The sequence below is a fragment of the Desmodus rotundus genome, chromosome 1 (genome assembly GCF_022682495.2).
Source record: "Desmodus rotundus isolate HL8 chromosome 1, HLdesRot8A.1, whole genome shotgun sequence".
In the NCBI taxonomy this organism is placed as follows: domain Eukaryota; kingdom Metazoa; phylum Chordata; class Mammalia; order Chiroptera; family Phyllostomidae; genus Desmodus; species Desmodus rotundus.
In genome coordinates this window covers 98,613,078-98,629,676 of record NC_071387.1, presented here as the reverse complement: position 1 = coordinate 98,629,676, position 16,599 = coordinate 98,613,078, and the positions used below count along the sequence as shown (strand labels likewise).

The 16,599-nt window shown below is 62.5% G+C and overlaps 1 protein-coding gene across 1 annotated transcript; it reads left to right on the top strand.

Annotated features, from left to right (window-relative positions):
• Nucleotides 1-7,417: 7,417 nt before the first annotated feature.
• Nucleotides 7,418-13,390, top strand: TEKT4 (tektin 4). The gene is made up of 6 exons (XM_024553370.4): nucleotides 7,418-7,978; nucleotides 10,044-10,114; nucleotides 10,511-10,654; nucleotides 11,304-11,526; nucleotides 12,159-12,313; nucleotides 13,107-13,390. Exons 1-6 carry the CDS (start codon nucleotides 7,445-7,447, stop codon nucleotides 13,321-13,323), a joined length of 1,344 nt encoding a protein of 447 aa, XP_024409138.4. The 5' UTR covers nucleotides 7,418-7,444; the 3' UTR covers nucleotides 13,324-13,390.
• The last annotated feature ends 3,209 nt before the right edge of the window (nucleotides 13,391-16,599 follow it).

The following is a 16,599-nucleotide window of genomic DNA, read 5'->3' as shown; positions in this document are numbered from 1 at the left end:
GCGCTGTCCTGCCCCCGCCCGGTGCCTGAGAAAGGACCTGTGTGCCCGTTACTCGTGCTGCGGGCGGGTGGGTGCAGGGGCCACAGGAGACCAGTGGAAGGTCACCTAGAGTGGTGGTGTGCAACCTTTCACCTCACGGCTCACATACACTAATGACTAAAATTCTGTGGCACACCAAAAACATATTTTTTGTCAATCTGACAAAAAAAGGTACAATTTTGATTCATTCACACTGGATGGCTATTGTGTTGGCTGTTGTCATTTTTTGATTTGACAATCTAAGGGAAAGAGGTTGGTGTCTCTGACTCTGAGGTCAGCGCTGTGGTACTCGGGATGACAATCACTGGCCTGACTCCCGGGGATCCGCAATTTGGGGAAGGGCTTCCAGGATGTGGGTGTGGCTGTTGGCTGGGGGGGGGGGGGTCCCTTAGTCCAGTCATTTCCACTGCAGTCTGCTGGGCCCAGCCTGGTTGAGGGGTGTGGGGTAAAGGCACCAAAGCCCTACAGGCTCTTCTGTACGCACACCCCCCCTCCCAACGGCAGGACACAAGTCCGGGACAAGGGCAGGCAGCACGGGTGGGGGGCAGCCAGGCCAGGCAGGTGGAGGAGGGGTGGGGGTGGTGCCGGGCCCTTTCTCCTGACCACCCAAACTTTGGGCCCAGGGGCCCTGCGGAGCCTGAGCCTGTGCAGCTGGGAGTCCGGGTGGTCCTTCCAGACGGAGGCCCCCCGGGCCGCTGTGTCCTGCAGCCCTTGTCACTGGCCCTGCCGCCTCTGGGCGTGGGGCAAGAGAGGCCCTGACGGCCCCGACTGCGAGCCGGGCCTCTTGCTTCGCGCAGCGCTTCTTTCCCCGGTGCTGTCCTTGGCTCTTGCTGCTACAAGTTTCCTGGGGTGGTTTTCAAAGTCTCCGTGGCCTCTCCTGGTCCAGAGCCAGCCTCGGAGCAGCGGTGCCGCCCTGGCCTCAGGGTCTCCTGGAGGGGCTGGGGGTCGTTAAGCCATCCCTTTACTCGTTGGACTCCAGAGAGGACACAGGACAAGCTGCCAGTGGGAGCCTGCCCCTTCGTGCCCAGGCTGGCTGGCTGCCTGCTTTGGGGTCCACGAGCCGGGCTGTCTCCTTGTATCCTCAGGGCGGGTCCGCCGGATGGCGCTGCGTCTGAGGCCACGCCCTAGTCCTCAACTGCCTGCCTGTGGGTGAGTCAGCAAATGGTGTGACCTCACCAGGTCTCAGTTTCCTCATCTGTGAAAGGTCCAGTTGGGAGGTAGGTGAGCTCCCACCCTGCCCACAGTGATTGAGCCTCAAGGGGCGCTGAGAGGCTCGCCAGAAACCTTGGGTTTGGGGGCAGGAGGGGAGCACGGCACAGGGGCCTGGTGACCCCCACACGTAGCCCCGCCAGCAGGCTGTCCTCGCTCCTGGCTGCTGAGCCCCAGGCCGGGCGCCTTCTGCCACCCGCCCACCTGAGGCCCAGGCACCAGCTGCTGGTGATATCAGCCTGTTCCTGGCCCTGCTGGGGCAGAAGCAAAATCTCTCCTAAATCCTGTATTTAATTTTGTTCTCTGGGAAACTGTAGGAGGTTTTTGGAGATAAAGCTGAGCTGATAAGTCGGGGATTTGGCCATTCTACTCAAAACTCCTGGACAGGGAGGCAGGTGGCAGGCCCAGGGTGCCGAGTCAGCTGGGCAGAGCTTAGGAGAGCCCCCCTTGCTGCGCCCCCACCTACAGTGTGCTGGCTCAGTAGGTTCCTGAGGGTGATGGGTGTGAAGGACACCAGGGTGAGTGTGACATGCATGGGGGTCAGACCCTAAGGGAAGCTGAGGCACCGTCAGGGCCCAGGTGTTGCAGGAGCCTGGGGGCTAGATTGCAGGGCGGGGCGGGGAGGGGGGTGTTGCTGATGCTCAGCTACCCCTGGGGCTTCTTCCCAAGGTCGTGCCTTCCCTGGGGGTCTGGTGTCAGTCCTGCCCTTGTTGGATGCTCTGCCCCACTTAGCAACCCCCCCACCTTCTGGAACATTCCCCTCGTTCCTGGTTTGATGGGGGTGTGGCAGGCAGCCCTGCAGATTTTACTCCTTTGAAGAGCTCAGGGAGGTGGAGCTGGAGAGCCCCTCACTGCATCGTCACGTGTTCAAAGCCGGGGCCTTCGAGACAAAGTGGTGTCTGGGTGATGAGAGTAACACCACACCCCGGAGAACTGGAAACAGTGTTCAAACAGACAGAAACGGTGTATCCATGCCCATAATAGCTCTATTCACAGCAGCCAAAACCTGGAAACGACCCAAGTGTCCATTAATGGACGGATGGATGAGCACAGCGCGGTCCGTCCACCGTCCACATGATGGAGTAGTGCGCTGCCGCTAAAGGAACGGGCCCTGCTGCCCTGTGACATGGGAGACCTTAAAAACATTCTGAGTGACGTAATCCAGAGGGCCACACATTGTGTGGTTCCATGTACACGAAATGCCCCAAACAGGCAAACCCGCAGACAGAGAGCAGACCGGGGGATACCTGGGCCTGGGGGCGGGGGAGGGACTGCTGATGGGGCCGGGCGTCGGCGGGGGCGATGAAAAGTCCTGGAACTAAACGGCGAGGTGCTTTCACCACCTGTGGGTGTGCTGAGCGCTGCCCAGTCACACACCGCAATGTGACAACCGCGGCAGGTTTTCTGCTGTGCGTGTTTCACCACCACAAACATGTAGCGATAGAAACGAATGTGTCCACGAGGCTTGCTACAAGCTAGGCGCTGTCTCGATGCTGTTTCCGTCTTCTCTTGGTGGCTGAATGGGGGACGGGCATGAGCTGACACCCCCGCTTCGCTGGCGGCAGGCAGACCTCCGGACGTGCCCGTCTCTGTCCTTCCCTTGTCGTTGGGCAGGGTTTCTTTATAAGGCTGGCTGTGCATCCCCACGCCGCTCCGCCCGGCCCGGCAGCCCCTCCCTTTCCGCCAGCGGTCTGAGCTTCATCTGCCTCCCGCAGCTGGGATCTTCACATCATTTCCTTTCATTCTGGACTTTCATGGCTTTCTTCTAAAAACTGCTTAGCTCGGACGTTTCTAGAGTTAGTTCTGGAGGGAGGGCGTCCTGAGGGGTGGTGAAGGTCAAAGCCCTCCCCGTGTGGGTGAAGAGGACCGGGAGCCCAGCAGACACCCCTCACGCGCCTGTGTCTGGACCCTCCCAGTCTTCTCGCCCACCTGCACCCCCACTCCACCCAGACGGGCCTTGGACATTGCCTGGAAAGGACATCATGCGGGGGACTGACACTGACTGAGATGTCCCCTGGCGAGGACGAGGCCGGGGGTAGAGGCTGTTCAGACAAGGAGCTGGCCGCACCAGCAGCTGCACTCGCTGTCTCACCCCATTCTCCAACACCCACGAGGGGGGACCGCCCTATCCCCGTTCACACATGGGGCACCGGCCACACGGCCTCCGGGGGTGTTGTCTAGATCTGCCGCCTGTGCCACAGACCTCCCAAGCCCCGCTGTAGGGGTGGGGACGTCTTGAATGAGCGGGCCAAGACGTCAGCAGCTGCCGGGGGTTGGGCAGAGCCCCTCTCCCCTCACCAGGTCCTGAAAGTGGACACAGCTGCATGGGAGCCACAAAGAGTCCCTACTTCCTGGCAGATGAACTGAGTCACACATGTGATGTCTTCCCTGGATGAGGGGTAGATGAGACAGTGCCAGTGGCCCTGGGTCCCACCTTCTGCCCACTGCCCAGGGGCACAGGCTGGGGAGCTGTACCCTCAGTCTCCCTTGACTTCCCTCCCGCTTGGCTGGGGGCCAGGCCTCTGGGTGCATCCTCGCTCCCTGCCTAGCCTATCTGCCCACACTCAGTCCTCTGTCTCTAAGTTTCCCCTACGAAGCTTATGCCTCCCCAGGGAAGGGGACTTCCACAGCTGCCTTGGGGTCAGCTGGGGATGGAACCCCCTTGTCTCCTCCCTACAGGGTGCTCTGTGCCCAGTTTGGACTGTGTGCTCTTCACACCTTGGTGGAGAAGACTTTCCAGGAAGCCCTCCTGAGCCTCCCTCCCCTGCTTCCTGTCCATGCTCTGGGCTGATGCACCTGGAAGAGGGGTCCCTCACCCTCCCTTCCTGCATGTGGGGTGGGAGCAGCACCTTCCCTTCCCTGCTTCTTGGCCTCTTGGGCATCTGCTGTGGCCATGGCCCAGCTTAGGGCCCTCTGATCTGCTTTAAACCCTCCCGTTATTACAATGTTCTGCTGGCCCCGGGGGGAGACAGCCAGGGCTGTGCCTCAGGCCCTTGCAGGCAGGTGGATCTGTTTAGGGGCTGGAGAGCTCCCTGAGTTTTCATTCCAGGTGGGACATCAGGGAGGACACAGATGGGGGTCTGTGAAGGCCAGATGGTCAAGTTTCTGCTACAGTACCTTGGGTCCCTCAGGGCCCCTCTACCTTCCCATCCGTGACCTTGGGCCTCCTGGAGAGCTCTGGAGGCTGTGACGCTGAGGAGTGACAGAGTCCTGTTTCCCCATCCGGCAACTTCTGGGCCAGGTAGAAGGTGAGGGGGGCCTCAGGTGGGCTGGGCGGGACCCACCTGGCCCACCATGAGTGGCGCTGCAGGAGGCCCCCGAGACTGCTGTGGCATGGGCCGCCGCCATTTCACCGTGTGGAAGCCCTGCTCCTGGGCTGTGGTCACAGGCTCTGCGGCCACCTCCTAAACAGCCCTAGGCCGGGTCTGTGAGATGCCCTGTGGGAGCTCAGGGTGGAGGCAAGGCCCGGGCGGGCACATTCCCTCCTAGCCACCCCTGTCACAGGGGTGCCAGTCATGAAACTGTGCCCCGCCCCCTCATTCCCCACAAGCCCCAGGGCAGTCTGGTGACTTTGGCCCTGCCCCTCCTCTTGTCTGGGTCCCGACTGGGGTGCTGGTAGAGGCAGAGAACCCTCCTTGACCACCAGCAGCTAGGAAACCCACTGCCGGTTTGCTAGGGGCCCAGCTGACCTGTCCTACCTCAAATCCATAATAACAGGGACGCTGGGGTCAGAATGTCCACCCATGGGGTTCAGAAGGTCCAAGCTGCGGTAGGGAGACGTGGGCTTGCCCCCATCCTGTGAGGGGGCTTCCCAGAAACAGTGGGACTGGTATCCTCTCTTCCAACTCCTGCGGGGCCCTGGGGCTGAGGCTGAGCTGAGGTCTGTATGTGAATCCTGCCTGCTGCCTCCCAACTGTGTGGTCTGCCTGTGACTCAGTGTCCCTTCTGCGCACAGGAAGAGCAAACACCAGTGGCCTTGTGACAGCCAGGTGCAGGACGCCTGGGAGTGCTGGCGCAGGGCCAGCATGCAAGCTCTTGGGGCTGGGCGTCCTGTTCCCCCATGATCTGCCACATCGTCTGCCTCTTCCTGAGTGGCAGGCCCGGGCCCAGGCCCCTACAGGCCCGAGTTCATGAGAGGGGCTGACCCCAGAGGGAGAAGCACACTGTGGAGTGTCCCCCAGAGCTGCCTTGGGAGGAAGGGGTGCCTTGTCCCGAGGGGTGGGCAAGCAGAATCCAGAGGGAAGTGGTGGGGGCTGCAGGGCCTCTGGACCCCACTGCAGGCTCCAAGCCACTGTGGGAACGCAGTTGGAGAGAAGGGTGACAGGCAAGGACCTCACCCCCAGGAACCTCAGCATGTCCCACGACTCAGTTTTCCAGTCGCCGATGCAATCTGGAAACAAAGAAATGCAATAGGCCAGTGTGCGCACCACTCCACACTGGAACGTGGCGGCGCCCCCCAGCACACCTCCGTGCGAGCTGCCCTCCCTGCGGCCTGGCTGCGGATTCCTGCCCCAAGGCCCCGTGAGGTCCGGGGGGCTGTGTAGGGTGGGAAGGAGCCAAGTGGGTGCTGGTCATTCCCAGCACTGGACACCGAGCACTAGGCCAGCTGTGCGACCACAGCCCCACACAGTGGCCGGCATAAGCCCACTCCCCAGATGGGAAACTGAGGCTCAGAAACTGCCTGGCCACGTGGCAGACGAGGTCAGGGGCGTCTCCCTACCCAGCAGTCTTTCTGGAGTGTCTTCACCCTCACGCCCCTGCACCTCCACTTTGCACCAAAGGCGGGGAGGAGAGGGGGTCTGCGGTGGACAGGCGGGGGTCCAGCCTCCTGACAGGCAAAGTCCTGCCGGCGCAGCCTCACTGAGGGCCAGGTTGGCCCTGGGCCCCTGATTTGGAGGCCATGTCACAAGGTGGGCTAGAGTGGGACCGCCACATAGGCAGGACCCCTCCTCCCCCCAGCTCTTTGGCCCAGGGTCGTCCAAGGTCACCAAGCTCTGCTCCAGCCCCTGTGTTCTCGAGGGCTCCTGGGAAGAGACCCCAGGCATCTCGGCCACACTCTGACCACAGGGGAGAGAGTCTGTGTGAAAAGCAGGTTCTGAGTAAGAGGTGAATAGCGGCCCCAACCCCGAGCGGGCCCTGTGTTTGCTGCCCTCTGGGGAAACTGAAGCACAGACTTGAGGACGTTCCTCAGGCCACATCAGCCCCGAGGGTCCCCTGACCTCGCACCCCTGAGAGCAGGCTCTGGCTCACTCTGGGTCAGGGAAGTCCCAGCCTCCGGTCCCCAAAGCCCATGTGTATAAAGCACCTACTCTCTGCCACGAGCTGTAAGTGCCATCAGTACAGTGACGGGCACCAGTGCCAGAGGCCAGGACCTAGGGAGGAGTGGCCTGCCGAGCTAAAGCTGGCTGGAGCCTGGGCTGATATGTCTGAGGAGGTTCCAGGCCTCCTGTGGCCCTAGTGGGTGTGGGGCAGGGCGGATGGTAGAAGGCTGGGTTTCTCCCAGACTATGCTGGGGGTGTGGGTTTCCTGCTAGGAGGACTGGGGTTGGGGGTCCTGTGGGAGGGGCAAGGGCTGGAGAGGTCAAGGGCCCGGCAGAAGTGGGAGGACCCAAAATCCACTGTCTCGCCCGCCTTGTGGCATTTTATAGCCAATGGCGCCCTCTGCTGCCCATGTGGGGCATCACCCGCGTGCTGAAACTCCCCATTCAGATTGGGGATGAAGAGATGTGCCCGAGACCAGGTGTACTTCTAGCCCTGTCCCCCCACCCAGGCCTCAGCTATGAGCCTGGCCCTGGGTGACCTTAGGGTGCTGTGCCCAGGACAGGAGCCTCCTCCCACGTGGGCAGATGTAGAAATCTGACTCCAGGAACCCAAGGAGGCTGAATTCAATTCCTCATCAAAGATACTTCCATGGGGGAGACCCCACTGGGACCTCCTGTCCCAGGTACAATGCTTCCTCCAGCCAGATGCCAGCTAGGATGGGTGGGATTAGGGCCTGCCTGGCTCTTTAAGATAGCCAATAGGGGAGGGTTCCTGTTGCCCGGCAACAGGACGGCTTGGCCTGTACCTGTCGCCAGGAGACCTGGAGACTTCCTGCTCTGGAGACATAGTGGCCAGAGCAGACAGAGTGGCCAGAGCTGCCCCGCTGACCGTGCCAAGTTCCCCTCCCCCCCACCCGTACCCAGGCCCCTGGCACCATGGCTCAGACGGACGTGCTCCTGACCAAGCAGCCCGCCCCACAGACAATACCGGCCTGCGAGCTGCCCCTCAAGCTGTATGATGTGGCCCGCAACACAGGTGCCTACACGTCCTCAGGCCTGGCCACTGCCGGCTTCCGCACAGCCAAGTATCTGGTAGACGAATGGTTCCAGAACTGCTATGCCAGCTACTACCAGGCCTTTGCCGACCGCGACCAGTCGGAGCGGCAGCGCCATGAGAGCAGGCAGCTGGCTGCCGAGACGGAGGCGCTGGCGCAGCGGACGCAGGCGGACTCCATGCGGAAGGTGGGCGAGCGCCTGCAGGACATACACTGCTGGAAGTCGGAGCTGCAGCGAGAGGTGGGTGAGCTGCTTGCTGAGACCGAGCTGCTGCTGGCCCAGAAACAGCGGCTGGAGCGCGCCCTGGATGCCACCGCCGTGCCCTTCTCCATCACCACTGACAACCTGCAGTGCCGCGAGCGCCGCCAGCACCCCGACCTCGTTTCCGACTATGTGGAGAAGGAGCTGCTGAAGGTGTGAGCCCCTTTGGCTCTCGGGGACCCACAGACCCAAGCCACCCTCACCTCTCTGCCGGGAGAATGACCTGCTTGGGGCCTGATGGTGGACACGGGTGTATCCCCAAAACATGGGCTGGCAGAGGCCTTGGTGCCCATACCCCTCTGCACACATAGGCACAGAGAAGCTGGCTCTGTTTGTAGGTCAGGGGCCAGGACTAACCGGGTGCTGGGGCAACCCAGGCAGGGGGAAGGGTCAGGGCTCAGACTCCCCAGGAGGGAGGTGCTGCCCTGCCACCAGGAGTGTGTCTGGTCTGATCTTCCCACAGCCTGGTCCTCACAGTGGGCTTGGGGTAAGGCTGGGCTCCTTGCAAGGAGTACTGCAGCCCTTTCAGGCTGGGTTAGGGGCCAGTGTCCTGGGAGCACCAGCGTGGGGTTCGAGCACATACGGGGACTGGGGCTGAAGCTTGGCCCTTGTCTACTCGCCTCAAACTCGTGCCCAGTGCCCCGGCAATGACCCCCATTATGCTGTACACTGGAGGGGAGGCAGGGTCCAGGCTGTGGCAGGATTCACACCTGGGATGTGTATTAGGGACGTTTGTCTGCTGATGGGACAGTCAGAGGCCACTGAGGCAGGGTGGGGCCCAGCCAGTCCATCCCGTGAGCCCTGACACCCCTTTACATGAGCCCTGAGGATGGAGAGGGACCTGAGCTGCGTCCTGGGGGCAGCCACCTGAGATCTGGAGTATGCAGATCTCAGGGTCAGGGGGCCTCTCTTGGTCCCTGCATCCAGTGGATGATCCCTTGGTCACCTCAAGCTCTGCTATCTGCTGGGCAGCCCCTTGGGTCACCCCGATCATGCAAATTAAGCCTGATCCTGAGCTCCAGGAGGCTAAGTCCTCCTCACCCGAGGATGCCTGTGGTGGAAATCCAGGCACCAGCCCGTGGTATGGTGTGGATGGGGTAGGAATGGGCTGGAGGTTACATTCATTCCACAAGGATCCCCCACCAACCTGGCAGGATCTGTCCAGGGAAAGCCCCATTAGAATTAGGGGGTTATCCAGCCCAGGCCCCTGGTCCTGGTGGGGCAGAGTTCCCACACCTCTCAGAGCCTGAGGCTTCACCTATGAACAGGCTGCAGGAAGTGGGCACGCATGAGATTTGGAGAGACAAACAGCTGGCCCAGAGGCTCCAGACGTCCCCTGCACCGTCCCCGCACGCTCCAGCCAGACCCTGAGTCCTGCCCCTCACCCTCCTGCCTTCCTCATGTCCCCAACTCCCTCCTCGGCCCCCCACAATTGACCCCCTACACTCAGCTGCTCAAGAACCTCCCCAGTCTCGGGATGTAGCCCCTCTGTCCCGAGCCAAGGCCAATGGCGCAGCAGCGCACGAACTACTTCAGTAGTGTATGAACAGGGACACAGACCAGGGGACAGACCCAGACACGCATGCGTTTAGTGCACGACTGAAGGCAAAAATTCAGATCAGGGGAAAGGGTTGTTTGTACATGGAAAATGGGGCTGTCGAGGTAGCACACAGAAAGGCAGGGAATCCCGTGTGGTGGGTGCGGGGAAGGTCTCTCTGCGTCCACAACCCCCCGGGGTAGCCCTGCCCAGAGGAGCACCTGCTCCCCAGGGGCCTAGGTCCTCAGAGACTGTAGGCCTGGCTGTCCAGAGGCTGATGCCCTCAGTGCCCGAGGCAGGCTACAGGGATAACCCCCAGAGTCCAGGGGGTATTGGGTGTCAAACAAGTGGGAACAGCCTCTGGGTGACCCTCACAGCAGGGGTCTCCTTAGAAGCCCCCGGAAGAAAAGACCCCATGCAATGCACCGAATAGGATGTTAAAAATACACCTGATGAGGAAGAGCAGGATTCATGCCCCATTTTCCAGGGAAGAGACCAGGGGGCAACAAGGCCCAAGGCCAAGGCCATTCAGCCAGGGATCAAGTGCCAGCTGAGCCCCCCACTCCCCTGGACATTACCTCAAGTTTCAACCCCTCCTGGGCATTTTGGAGGCTGACTGTGGTCCCACAGCAGCCCTGTCCGCTGCCAGAGCTTCACCAGGGATGGGGTTTCCTCCCGCAGGAGGCTGAGCTCATCCGGAACATTCAGGAGCTGCTGAAAAGAACCATCATGCAGGCTGTGAACCAGATCCGGTGGGTCTCCAGCCGGCAGGATGACCCCTGCCCCCCACCCGTTAGGCGGGCTTTGAGCAGGAAGTCAGGGCGACCTGAGGCTCAGAGAGGTGGGGCCTTGCCCCAGGTTACAGCCAGGAGTGCAGGCTGGGCAGGGGCACCAGGTGGGTGTGGAAGTAGCAGATTCCTGCATGGCCTGGGGGACCTGGGTGTCCACACAGCCCAGGCCAGCCTCCTGGAGAGGAAGGGGCAGCTGCTCTTGGACACTGCTGGCTAAGTGGGCCTTGGGTCCTGAGGACTCCACCCGGGGCAGGTGAGACATGCCCGTGGCATGGGGCAGGGGCTTGCCCTGCAGTGTCCCAGTAGGCCCGGCTCCCTGCCCTCTGCACAAACTCGGGCTCCTCCCCACTGCCCCAGGCTGAACCGCAAGCACAAGCATGTGTGTGAGATGGACTGGTCTGACAAGGTGGAGGCCTACAACATCGACGAGACCTGCACCGGGTACCACAACCAGAGCACGGAGGTGCAGTTCCACCGGCACTCCACTAAGTTTGAGGAGAGGTGGGCCACCCCATCCCCTCCAAGGGCTCCTCCGCACAAACACCCCATCCCCAACCTTTACCCTCGCAGTACCCCCTCAGGTCCCGTCTCAGCTCCTGGTTCCTCCCCAGCGTCCCTGGCCCCTGAGGCTCTCACCACAGATGGTCGGTCCTCTGGCAGCCCATCTGCTGCCGAGGATGGGCAGAGATCAGGACCCCTGTCCAAGTGCCCGCCATCACAGGGTCACCAGAGGGACTGGGAGCGCTGCGGAGGGAGACAGGACCAGGGGTTGGGGGCTGCCGGAGCGGGGATGAGATGGGGGTAGGGAGTGGAGGGGGGACAGGGAAAGCCTGGGAAACAAGAACAAAGACGACTGACTTGCAGCTCCACGTAAGGCCGGCAGGGGGAGCTAGGCCACCCCATTGTAGCGCTGCGGGGCTGGACAGGCGGGGACGCTGGAGGCAGAGGGCACGCGGGACGGCGCTGGAGGGCGTCGGGCGGTGCGGGGGTAGTGGTCGCAGGAGGCGCGGTGAGTCACTGTGGCTGGGCGTTGGAGGGGTGGGGGGACATGGTTTGTGCTTGGCGCCGGGACAAGGTGAGAGCCTGGTGGGAACTGGAACAGTTGTCAGGCCGCCCACCGGCCGCTGCTCCGGCTGCTTCCGCTCCGCAGCGCCTCTACGCCCGAGACGTGGGCCAAGTTCACACAAGAAAACCTGTGCCGCGCCGAGCGTGAGCGCATGGCCTCCTGCAACCTGCGGGAACTCATTGACTGCATCCTGCGGGACACCGCTGAGGACCTGCGACTGCAGTGCGACGCGGTGAACCTGGCCTTCGGGCGCCGCTTGGAGGAGCTGGAGGACGCACGCCACAAGCTAGAGCACCACCTGCACAAGGTGCAGACGGACGCACCCAAGCCACACCCATGGCCATGTCCAGAGCAGCCCGGGGTCCTGGGCGCCCGTAATCACAGGGACACCAGCCCCTATTCTGGCTACTACGGCCTGGTCACGACCTGGCCTCGCTCCTGCCCCTCCTCCTGCCCTCCCATCCTGAGGAACCTCAGAGGCAGGGCCCCCCTCACTAAACCAGTGAAAAACTAGGTGACGTTGGGGGTGGTCTGCTGGAGTGAACGACCAGGAGAGGCTGTCGGGTGCGAGCAGGAGGAGAGAAGATGGGAGGAGATGGTCTGGGCCTGGCAGGGCTCTGACCCCTGACACGGTCTGTTAGGGTGGCCTGTGCTGCCTCCAAGTCTTTCTGGTTGTTGACTAGGGCCGGGGCTGGTGACTGCCAGGGCTGGGGGAGTTCAGGCCAGAGCTGCCGGACGACGGGCTGTGCCGTCTCACCCCAGCCCCCAGGTGCCCTTGGGCGGGCTGAGGCAGCTGTGCATGCCATCCCTGCTGCACGCCTGCTCCAGAGCCAGCGGACAGGTTGCTTCCTGGATGCAGCTCCAGGGCTCAGGGAGGAGGCTGGGTCCACCCTGGCAGCCTGCTTTGCCTGGGACCCACGGGGATTGTCTTGTGTACAGACACTTCGGGAGATAACAGACCAGGAGCACAACGTAGCTGAGTTGAAGCAGGCCATCAAGGACAAGGAAGCGCCTCTGAAGGTGGCTGAGACTCGCCTGTACCAGCGCTCGCACCGGCCCAACGTGGAGCTGTGCCGTGACACCGCCCAGCTCAGGTGCAGTCCGGGAGTGGGCCGGACCACCGCCCCCAACCCAGGCCCCTCCAGGCCTCCCTCAGCCCCTGGGACCCCCACGAACACCCCCACCCCGCACGCACACAGACCCGCAGATGTGTTGAGGAGACAATGGGGCCTCACACTGACACAGCTCACACACACAGGCATTTGCCCGTCCCCACTCCCACCCAGCCCGGCTGGACGCTGCACGGGCCCTGGGGGTCACTGTGTCAGGGTTTTGAGTGCCAGGGACAGTGGGGCACGTCCCACTTCACCCAGTGCTGTGCAGTCTTCCCAGTGGGGAATCTCAGCATCTAAGGGTCTGAGTCTGCCTGTGTCACAGAGCAGTCCACACCTCTGAAGCCACAGTGGCCCGCACCCTGGGCTGGAGCCGTAGGTGGGATCCTGCCTTTGGTTTTTCTAACTTAGTACGTGCCCAGCTGCCCTCGTGAGCAGAACTGCTCTGCTGCCCCCGCCCCGCTCGCCTTGGCCTTCTTCCTTTCCTGTTTCTTGGTCTGTTAGGGAAGCTGGGGCTTTACTCAGCTTCAAGGGCGTAAGCCTGCTTCCAAACACCAGGAAAAGAAGGCCTCTCATAGAGCCCTGGCCTCAGTCACTCTCCAGCTCTGCTTGTGGGCTAACCTCGGGGACCTCGGTCCTTTGCGGCTGAGCGTCTGGGACATGACCCCTCGCCAGGGTTCCTAGCCTCTGAATCTCAGGCCTCGCCCCTCCCAGCCCAAAGGCCCGGTGTTCTGCTAACAGCCCAACTCACACCTCCTTCCTCCAAATCTCCCAGGCTGGTGAGTGAGGTAGAGGAGCTGAACATGTCCCTTTCAGCACTGCGGGAGAAGCTTCTAGAAGCAGAGCAGTCATTGCGCAACCTGGAGGACACACGCATGAGCCTGGAGAAAGACATCGCCGTCAAAACCAACAGCATCTTCATCGATCGCCAGAAGTGCTTGAACCACCGTGCCCACTACCCCACCATCCTGCAGCTGGCTGGCTATCAGTGACCCGGGCAGGCGCCGCAGAAGCGTGGCCCCACTGTCCTTGGCTGGACTCAGGCAGGGACCTGCTTCCCATCCCTCAAATAAAGAGCATATTAGCTTTCCACTTGCGGCGTGGGCTCCGAGTGGGGCCTTGGCAGGGGCAATTCCTCATGGCCAGGGCGGGCCTGGTTGCCACCTGCAGAGAGGGGTCAGCCAAGGATGGCAGAGACCCCACTTCATCACTCAAGATGACCACGTGAGGCCAGGCCCCTCCCAAGCTACAACCATAGCCGAGGGCTAGACAGTTTCTCTGCCCATCTGGGCCACCTGCAGGATGCTTCAGAGTAAGGGTCCCCTCTCATCCCACTGAGGCCACACCACTCGTCACAGCCTCTGGTCGTTGCAACACTAACCTGCCCTTTGTCTTCTATGGGCCCTGGATGTTGTCCTGGCGAGGCCAACAGGCTCTCCCCTCGCCAGCGGGAGGGGAGCCTGGGGCAGAGGCGTCAGGACACCCCGCTAGCCTGCCTCTTCCCCGAACGACTCCGCCCTGGGGGCTTCGGGCATCCGAGGTGCCTCAACAGCCCTAGACAGCACCGGGCCCCTGGGAAAACCTGTAAGACCTCTCCCTGCACCTGGCACAGGGCAGGCACCTAGGAAGGCAGACCCTGACCTGGGAGGCGGGAACGTCGAGGCTCTGGAGGGCCTCCATGCCCAGCCACCTTGGTCACCTTTGGATGGCCAGTCTCCCTGTCCAGCCCCCTTCTTAGCCAGCTAGTGAGTCAGGCAGGGGTGTGGCTGCAAGGAAACTTCAGAGCCCCTGCTACCCAGCTGGCCGCACTCCACTCCTCACCCTGTGTCCACTTCTCTGGACAGAACTGTGCTCCCAGGGAGGGCCAAGCACTTTGTGGGGAGGTGGGGTGGCAGTGAGGCTCCCCTTGCTGTGCCCCCACCCCCGCCACCCCACCGCTGCTGTCTCTTCCCCAGCGGCAGCTCATACACAGGGCTCTCAGGGACACATCCATTAAGAGGCCTGGAGATAATGGCTCCCACTGCGCTGACTCCTGCCACTTAGACCCCATTACCACCCTGTGGCCAAGGCAGCGGCCCCCATCAGCGCCGAGACCCGTCTCGTGCGGGCCTCCTGGAGGGTAGCAGCTGATGGGAGCCCAGTGAGGGGGGCTGTTCGAAGCTCATTATTTCTAGAGCTTGGCGGTGACACCAGGCAGGGAGGGTGGCAGGCACAGTCCCGGGGGGCTGCCTGACTGCTGGGCTTCTGTGAGGCTGGCAATTGCGTCGCCCGGCGGAGAGCGATGCCCAGGCCCTGGAGCTGCGCCATGGCTCCAGGCGAGTCAGACTCTCTGTGGGGCTTGGGGTGGGGATGGACAGCTATGCCCACCCCAGGCTGGCCAGTCGCTACCAGTAGAGATTCAGCCTCTGCAGACCCTTTGTGGGTAGCTGACCCCGTGGGGCCACAGCACCCGCTGCCCTGCCGTTGTCACGGAGATGTTGGGCAGCATGTCCAAGCGATGGCTATTTCTGTCCAGAAGCCTCGTCCTCCTGCCACCCGCTGAGTCACCTGTGGTGCCTGCTGGCCACCCCCGCTCAGAGCCTGGCCTGCCTGCCGGCTGCAGCAGTGCGGCCAGCCCGGGTCCCAGAGGCCAGCGCTCAGCCCAGACCCGCCCCCATGTGCAAAGCACATGTAACTCACCGTCTCCTCCCCCAACGGGGCTCACAGTGAATGCCCACCTTTCTTCGGGGGGCTGCTCTGCCTATTGGAGTCAGGGAGTGGGCAGCGGGAGGCACGGGGTAGGACATCAGCCCCGCAGCGTGGTGAAGCTTCTGGCATCCCGACGGCTATGCTTCTCCATCCCCATCTAGCACAGGGTCCGCTCCCCTCACTTCTGGGCCGTGGGTACCCACTTACAGGCGGCAAATCAAGGCTCAGATGCAGGGAGCAGCAGAGCTTGGGCATCTGCCTTCCTCTGGGAGCCTCAGAGGTTACAATTGTGTGGGAAGAGAAGAGCCCCCAGCCTGCCCTGGCCCACAGGGACACGGTGATGAGAGGCAGGGCCCTGGGCTACTCATGGCCTGGAGCGCCGCCTGCTGAACTGCCTCGAGTCTCAGAGCCAAACTACAAGGCACGGGGGCCGCAGGGGCTGCGGGGAGGTGAGTCAGCCCTCAGGACCTCCGTCTTCACACGCCTTCTGTCTGTGCCACCCTCCAGGTAAAGACAGCTGTCCCCAAAGAGAGTTGCAGGGCCTGCTGGAGTAAGCTGTCATCTCCTAGGGGGTGGGGCCGGTCTGGGAACTGGCTCCAGCTGGTGCAGCTCCCACCCACAGCCCTCCCCTCCCCCACTCACCCTCAGCCTGCCACAAGAAGCCCTCCACAGATGGGGTCACCTCAGCCTCCCTGTCCCCTCCCATTCGTGCCCCAACCTGGTCGTCAGTGAGGAGGGTCGGGGTGGGGGAGCTGTGGAGAGAACTGGGTCTGTAGCTATGCCTGGGACAGCAGAAAAGGGTGAGTCGGCCCAGGCTGCCCACAGCTGGCTTGTCTCCCAGGCCACGGCTGGTGCCTGCCCTACATGTGGCCTGGTTTGGTGTGAGGGGGGTACACTTCCCAGGAATTGCATGTCCTCATGTCCACAGGCCAGGGTGCAGGGTTCTGCACCTGGGTCCAGTATCCAGCTGTCCAGACTCAAAGCAGGGGCTGGGCTACGCCCCAGTGTGGGCTCAGCTTCAGGTTCATGGTGGGTGAAACCCTTACCTGTCACTCCCTGGGGAGCCCTGTGAGTCACTCCCACTGGTGGGCATAACAGGGACCCTTATCCACCGAAAGGGTATGCTGATGCTGAGCGCCCCCCCAACAGGGTGCCGCTGCAGGCTTCTCCATCTGCTGGTGCGCCCTGACCTGGAAGAGTGCAGGCGATGCCATGGCGGCCCAGACACCGCTCTTCGGGCTCCACCCACCGGCCCCAGCCCTCACTTCCCAGCCAGAGACAGGAGGTTGTCACCATCGCCACTGGTCCCTGGTTGCCCCACCCCACTTTGGCCTCCTGATCAGTCCCCCCCAGCTGCAACTCTGGCCTCTCCTGTTCTCCCATAAGTCACTGCACCCTCAATGGAGGAGGCGGCCAGCCCATGGCACCATCCCCCAACCCACCAGTCCCAGACCCCAGGCCCCCAGACCCACACCATGGCCTAGGGCTGGTAGGAGGACCTGGGAGCCCCTGTGGCAAGGCTGTGCAGACCCTTTGGCAGGTGGACAGCTGGCGGAGGGAGACCAGTGGCAGGCGGCAGG